Raw genomic sequence first — 8,456 nt, forward strand, 5'->3', positions numbered from 1 at the left:
CTTTTTTTAAATGTGTTGTATATAAAATATTGCGTAAAATTGACTGAAAAATTTAAAAGGTGTTGCTCGCTATAAGCGAAAAAGGGTTTATAAATTATTCAACTCTATCTTTCCCCGTCTCTGATTGCTTTGGGCAGTTTAACTTGGGCGTTTCTCAACGCTCTTGCCATTCATAATAATTGATATTAATTGATGATAGCGGTCCGTTCTCTGAATACTAGGAGTTCTGTTGTGGGTTCGCGCCTCGCCAGGACGGGCTTGTCACGTGGAGTTTTTCGGGTTTCTTCCACATCTGTAACGCCTAAATAGCGGCCAGCTATCCTTAAGACTTTCCGAAAGGCATTATTCCCCGCGTAATGACCATTATAAACGCATACAACTACTCTTACGTGACAGTTACGTTACACTTTTCCACGGGCGATATAGCTTAGCTCATGCCCAACTAGCCAATACAAGACGAAGTTTTTCGGGAGCCGAAATTAGGAAGATCTATCGACTTTTAAGAAAAATATAGAAAATACGAAATTACTCGAAAATCTTCCAGAATTTTGCATTCGCATTAAGTTACGTGACTGTCACATTAATGCGGTTTTTATTAATTTGATTTTGATTCAACTGCAGCGCTTACCAAACAATGGAAGTTGTATCTTTAACTCATGGGCATTGAAATTTAATATAAATGGCAATATCATCGATGATCTGTCACAACATCTAATGACGCGGGCGATCTCGGCGTCACTAACTTCTGAATCAGTAATCCTGTCGCTGATTGGTTGGTCCGTTCGTGTGTCTCTAATCTGATTGGTTCTTGTCGAGTAGATTGATTGATAACCGAGTTATGGTAAGGCAAATGGGGAATTAATTATAACAGTTGTGAAATTTATAAATTATTGTTAATGTAAGATCGTAATGATTGTTTAGAAGCTTATTTTAAATTTTTTTTACTTCACATTTTGTTTGAATAAAATCAAGTTGACTTTCTTCAGATAAAAAGCACATCAGGCGTCTTATGTTTCTAATAACTCCTTAACGGCCTTGGCCATCCGATAGACGAAAAATTTTTAATTATAAAGAATGTGAATAAGTTAAAAAAAATTATTCGAAATCAAATAAAATCTATGCCACTTCTTATTCGGTAAAATGTTTGTGATTATAGATTCTATTTTTTTCCCTCATAATATCGGTTTAGTAAGTTACGAAATATTTAAAGATACTTATGCTTCTATAAATCTATATTAAACATTCAGTTCTTACTAGAGATGCCACGAATATTCGGCTACTTTTTTTAATATTCGGTATTCGGCCGAATAGTATGCAACATTCGGCCGAATACCGAATACCAAATCATGAAAAAAAACGCACATATTACTCAAAAATGTATTTATTTTTAATCATAAATTATTACATTTAATACTTAAAATCTATCAGTGATAAGTTGTAATGAATGAAAACAATTTTTTCAGCATTTGTTGATACCGTGTTTCCCCGAAAATAAGACAGTGTCTTATATTAATTTTTGCTCTGAAAAATGCGCTAGGTCTTATTTTCAGGGAATGTCTTATTTTTTCCAGGAAGAAGAATTCACATTTATTATTGGACAAAAAAATTCCCAAGTCGACTTAGACGAGAGTGACGTATATCCGGTGTGTCAAACTGTCGCCTTTTCATAGCGTCAACATCGGACTCGATGACCAATTAATGCTTACTGAACCGCAGCACTATGCAAATGTCATGTGGCGTGATTCCCGGCCGACCAATTAGCCATCACCAGCCGTAACATTATGCAAATCTGTGATTCCCAAGCCATAGTCTTATGCAAATCATGCCGTGTGGCGTAATTGTCTGCTGACCAATTAGTGGCTGTACTTTCAAAAAGTCAACGGCCACTTTCAACCATCTGTCGATGACCGTTACGACTAAAAATAACTTCGCTAGGTCTTACTTTCAGGGGTAGGTGTTATATTTCGCAATTCAGCAAAATCTGTGCTAGGTCTTATTTTCTGCGGATGTCTTATTTTCGGGGAAACACGGTAGCAAACGATTGCGCTTTTCCTCATAAACTATACCTGCTTCTGAAAATAGCCTCTCACTATATACACTACTGCCGGGAGACGATAGATAAATCTTAGCGAATTCTGTCAGGCTTGGATACTGTTTTGCGTTTGCTGACCACCACTTGTAAAGGTCTGCCGTCAGATCTAGGCGAACGGTTTTCATATAAAGTGATACAGTGATATTTTTTTAGTAATAATTAGTAACGCAATTTGATGTAACAATGAACAAATAATGCATGTTGTGACATGATCTACTCGCAAATAAAACAAATGTGCCCGCAGTGTCGCTACCGCACCGACCGCAATGTATCAGGTCGTAACATATCACCCGCGAAATGTACACATATTTTGCCGAACATTCAGCCGCCGAATATTCGGCGCTTCGGCCAAGAGCGTAGCCGAATGTTCGGTATTCGGTATTCGGCAAAATCACTATTCGTGGCATCACTAGTTCTTACAGTAAAAAAGTGACACAGTGATCATGGCAAACTCAACGTGCATTCATGAATATTTTCCTGAAGAATTCCAAACAGCGTGTGTTTTAATTGGTGCAGCGATTATCTTTCTTATTATTATTATTACATTGTTGGCATCTTTTCATCAGCTCGCACACAATTATTTAATGTTCAGATTTTGTAATTGGGATGTTAGATATCTTGGGCAATGAACCGTTATCACAGGTGGAACTTCAGACATTGTTAAAACATATGCAACTCAATTAGCGAAACAAGGAATGAATATCATAGTAATCAGCAACGAAACGTTAAGAACTACCGTAACAGATATTCAGAATTATCGTGTCCAATATTTTGTTCAAGTAGATTTCATAAATGGAAGGCGTGGACATCAGAAGATAGTCACTCAATTAAAAGATAAGGATATTGGAATTTTGATCAATTGTGAAAAACTTCTCGGCAATTTACCATGAGTATTTTTGAGTGAAAACAAAAGGGATTTTCTTATGAATTACACATTAGAGCCACAGTGCAGTTAACAGGTTGTTTTGCCTTCCACACTTTTGAAGAAAAAGGTAATAATAATTAATGTTTATTCTTTCATCTTTAACTTACAATACCTTTTCATCTGTAAACGCCTTTACAGATCATATCAATCGAACCATTTCTTACGAATGCAAAAATGATGTGTACGTTCAGTCTACGGTACTTTATTTCATAAAAACTAAGGATGATCGAACATTTCATTGACACGTTCTTTGCAAAAGCTTGCATCCTGCCACAGATACATTGATAAAAATGCATACATACAGTACGTTGACTTTCACAAACTTTCGGAATTCTGGATCAGTAAAATCAGCTTATTTTCTGTGGAAAAATTTATTTCTGAATATTTTATTTCAATTATTTTGAGATTGTAGATTAAGGACCTTGAATTGGAAACTGTTCTTAAAATTCAAAACTTAACTACGCAACTGAATTCTCTAAATCATACTGTAATATTACTTTTATAATAATATGCCACTTAGTGATTTTAAAGTATCTTGAGAGATATTAAATACTTTATAAAAATTCATGACAGCCTATATCATGTATGAAGTATTAAAATGTTATTTCAAAATCTATCAGAGATAAGTGTTTTATTTTTTAAATATTTCTTTACTCTGAAATTGTATAAAGTTAGGCTATCATCAGTAAATAAAATGTATACCGTACTTAAATATAATTTGAGTTGATTCGTCATTACTTAAATAATTTGTTGGCGTAAAGTTTCTATTATCTTTCTCATCAAACATTTGATTTTTTTCTAGTTGAATTTATTCCTTTCCTTTAACTTTCGAGTGGCCCGTGATAAGACCACAAAACTAACACCTGAAAGAAAAATAAAATCATAAAAAATATTTCGATTTTTATATGCTGCCACTGCTTTTAGTTTAAAAGAGCCTCAAGTGTGGCTAAAACTTTTCTGGTGAAATTAAGATAGCCGCCAGAAGATCTAACTTATATAGGTCAAAATTTGTTAAAAATTCAAGAAATGATTTAATGTCAGTTTTCTATATATAACGTTAATGCGTTCTGTGTATTAATAAATAAAATGGAGTCATCGGTAAAATGTTCTCGTTCTCCTTTAAAAAAAATATATTAAAGTTTTTTTTCATTGATCGTATTCTTGCATAAGTCAGAAAACGTTTTGTCTGTGATCGAAGATTAAAGAAGCGATTCTCAAACTTTATCTAGCCACCGTCCCCTTGGTTCCATAAACTTATATCCAACACCCCTAACCCATTTTCCTTTGTGTGAGAAAGGCTTAGAAAGTTTTTCTAGGAATATTTCAATGAACCTCACACCTTGTGTTCTTAAAAGTACTGTACATTTTCCTCCACACTGGGAAACCATTAAATGCAATGTTTCTTCTTACTTGTTTTAACAGAAGAAAGGAATACGTTGTCAGTGACCCCAACCCGTCTATGGTTACGTTCAATACTCTGCATTCCAATACTCTGGCGCCCATTTTCTTCTTTTCGTTGTCCTAGTGTGCACTGAACGTCCACAGTGGGACAGTAGTGCACACTTTGGGAACTACCGATTTAAAGCAACTGCGTGACCACTGAACATGAATTTTTGCAAATATGTACAGCTCGATAAGGCCGATGTCGTAACGATGCCGAAATTTTGAAATTTTATCTACGGGCCGAGATATTTGAAGTCAAAGTTTGCCACATAAAGTCTAGGGGGCAATTGCCTGTTGTAAGCTGGTCGCCCGTTACATGTCAATAGAGTTTCCAATTACTGTTAATTTACATTGATCTCTACGGCAATTTTTATTTTAGATTTAGATCGATTTTAAATTCTTTTTTTTGCACAGTTTCATTTTTACAGAAAATACCTAGTTTGTTTTGCCACAGATTTAGGTAGTCTCAAGAATTGGCTTAAAATATGGGAAAGATTTTATTAACAGATGAATGGTTTAATCGTCAGAAAAAACGGAAAATACAGATACTGTGTACGATGTTCTTTTGTGATGATGAGAGAGTTCTGATTCCGCATCAGCTGAATCGTGGATATAGAAATGGCCACAAAGGATTACTGAATATTCATCGAAGAATATCTACAATGCGGACGAAACAGTACTTTACTTTCATGCAATACCTGATCATACTTATGTTTAAATATGAAAGTGCTAAAGAATTTAAATCTCAAGGAGGACGGCCGGATGGTCTAGGAGAGGCAGGATCGAATCAGGATGAGCAACCGTAGGAATTCTTTCCTGGATAAGTCGAACGTAGTCCCTCACTTAGCTGTACTTATTGTGAACATGGTTGAACTCATGATTGTTGTGATTAAAAAGGCTCTGGCACCACAGGGCAGAAAGAGTAAAGAAAAAACTGAAGGAATGCATTAGTTCTCTGTTTTTAGCTTTGCATATAATACAACAAACTTTCGGTTATTGGAAAAAGTAAAACTTCTAGATGTAAAAACCATCTCAGAATTTTCTCAGTTTTTCTATTATGAAGCATTTCTGAAATAGTTCAATGTTACAAATTATAATAAATCTAACCGGAAAGACTATTCGCCAAGATTAATTTCTATATATTCGATATTTTCTATGTTTATAAAAGAGAGGGATTATTCAACTCGGTTCTTTTAACTGTTATAGTTTATTATAATTAAAACTTTTGAATAATTATTAAGTTAACATAAGATTTAAGTTATATAACAAAATACACAGTAAATACGCCAAAAATCACTTTGGGTTTAAACAATTACTTTCTAAAAAGTTATCGTTATAAGTCAAAGCGTCTTTATAGAAGACACTTTGACACATGACATACAGTAATAGAGTATCTAAAAATAGTTGGACTTAGGCAAAGCTTTTAATATAGCCATTTGTCTATCCTTGAAGAAAATTATTTGATTTTCCATTTTTAGATGGATTATCCTCCATGATAAATTTCTACGAAGGTCAAAAGCATTTGATTTTGATCTTCGCGTAAATAATTCATCATTCCTAAGAAACTGTATAAAAATAGAAAGTATAAGAATATGTGATTGTTTAATAATACTTTTAAAATTATTAAAAACGTTTCACATGAATCAATTGTTTAATATTTAGACCTTAAAAATCCTTTGTTCCCAAGAGTTCAAAAAATTGGAAATAAATTTAAATTATAGATTAAATATTTTGCTTCTTCATTTAGGTGGAAATAAACTGGAATCAATATAAATAAAATCAAATAAATTTTGATTACTAAACAAAAATAATTCATTTGCAGATATTACTTTACATCTGAGGGATATATAGGTAACCAATAACAGAATATTTCTGAATATTTTTAAAAATAGTTTAAGATTGCATAATTATATAAATTACTTAAGAACAATGCTAATTGGATTTAATGGAATATTAAATAAAATTAAGTATGGAATCGTTGTTCAAGCTTCTGCTCGCATGTTTCTTGTCCACAGACTTTAGATGATAAATAATTTTATACTGAATAAAGCCATTTTGTTGTTAGTCAAACGTTTATAAAATTTTAGTATAATTTTCATCAGAAATTAATATTTGAAAAAGATTTATAGCAGATTTAACTAAATATTTTTGTAAAAATATACTTAAAGCATTTATAATTTAAAAACAATTTAAATGCTAGTCATCGCGATTATTTATTTTTCTTCTATTTTTATACTGCTTTGAAGACTAAAATAAAAAACTCTAGCAACGAGTTGCGTAATTTTCCAGCTGTTATAAGATTTCATTTAAAAATAACTTTTATATTATTAATAAATCTGTTATGAGATTGTCAATATATATATATATANATAGAATACAAAGTGAAAGATTTGGCTCATGTCTGAGTGGAAGAAGTACCCGATAGTGTATAAAGATTTTAGCACTTTAAATATCATTTCGGAAGAGCAATTACAATTGATTTTGGATAGTGTACCTCAACAAGAGCTTAGAAGCGAAGAATGGGAAGAAACGGAGCTAAATCAGAGTAATGAATACCCATTTGAAGATCCTACACCGTCTGTTCTTCGTTATATCAACTTGGAGAAACTATACTGGAGAGATACAGATTGGAGGATGATAACTGACGAAAGACCTTCGACAGAGAAGGACGAAAGATTTTTTAGCAGGTATATTTATAAAATTAACATTTACAACAGGAAAAAGAAATGTTTTAAGATCGAATATGAAATCTTTCAGACTCGTCGAATTGGAAAAATTTCGGCTTTTTACAAAAGCTGTAGAAATGAGAAGGAAGAAAAAGATGGAAGACGAGTTAGAAGAAGGTGTTTTACAAATTTCGGAGGTTTCTTATAGGAGTTATAGTAGGGAGTGTCTCGAGGACGAAGAGGTGGATCAATATGATGACGTAGAAGATCAGATTGATGATGGTCAACATCTACAACCGAAAAATAAATCAAAATGATTTTTCTAAGATGAGTTTTTATTAATAAATTATTATACTTGAAAATTAAGTAAATCAATTTTTAATCAAAACTTTTAATATTTACTTAAAGGGTCCTAAATTTTTTTAAAATTTACAAACTATAACGTAGTTTCTTAATATTTTATTAGCTTGTGATTCTCTTAAAGAGAGAAAATAACGTTTCTTTGGGACCTCCTGGTTGATAAGTAATACCGTACATAACGAACGATTCAACATATCAAAAATTTGAGAAATTCTAATTACATTTTATTTAAAAAGTTTTATACAAATTCGTTTAAAATCACAATGTAACTGGAACAATTGTTCTGGTCTCCTTCAATTAATAAAAATAACATTTGGATAAAATAATTGACACATTAAATTGCTAAATTAATTTATTTATAATTACAAACTATATATATATATATAATTATTATCGAATAGCAAAAAGCTTGATTTTGAGAGTTGGGGTGAGTTTTATAAAAAATGTAAATGCTAATAACGAATAATATCTTCATTAAGTCCGACCCCTCTCCAGATATGACACATGGCTTCCCCCTCTATATCCCCACCCTTGGACCATTAACCACTAAAATCTAATAGCATCAATGTCCCTTATACACAAGCTATCATGCCAAATTTCGTTTCATCATCATTACCCCATCCTGAGATATTAAATGAAATAGACGTCACACATACACATCCATAAATTTTTTTGTCTTTTTTTTTCTTTTACTTTTTTGAGTTCAGGAGGTCTCAAAAGTGAAGATTTGCAGAAAATTCGGAGGGTAAAAACTGACACGATTCCAATACTTTCCCTTGTTATGTATTATAACAGCATGGAAAGTAACTGCCAGGAATGACCTAGGAATTGGTAACTAACTGATTTGTTATGATATGCTGATTTCTTTTAAAGTAATATAACTCATAATAACCTATCATGCAATTGGATTTTATTTGTGTATAATTAATTACCCATGTTAATAATACAGTATTTAATTTAACAGTCCATT

At 32.3% G+C, this 8,456-nt stretch overlaps 1 protein-coding gene across 1 annotated transcript; it reads left to right on the top strand.

The window, feature by feature from the left end:
- Positions 1-6,833: 6,833 nt before the first annotated feature.
- LOC111640782 lies at positions 6,834-7,831 on the top strand. The gene is made up of 2 exons (XM_023386841.1): positions 6,834-7,147; positions 7,218-7,831. The coding sequence occupies exons 1-2, from the start codon at positions 6,858-6,860 to the stop codon at positions 7,441-7,443; spliced, it is 516 nt and encodes a 171-aa protein (XP_023242609.1). The 5' UTR covers positions 6,834-6,857; the 3' UTR covers positions 7,444-7,831.
- Positions 7,832-8,456: the final 625 nt, after the last annotated feature.

Source organism: Centruroides sculpturatus, unplaced genomic scaffold (assembly GCF_000671375.1).
Source record: "Centruroides sculpturatus isolate CEXI.00-Female unplaced genomic scaffold, Cexi_2.0 scaffold1478, whole genome shotgun sequence".
Classification (NCBI taxonomy): domain Eukaryota; kingdom Metazoa; phylum Arthropoda; class Arachnida; order Scorpiones; family Buthidae; genus Centruroides; species Centruroides sculpturatus.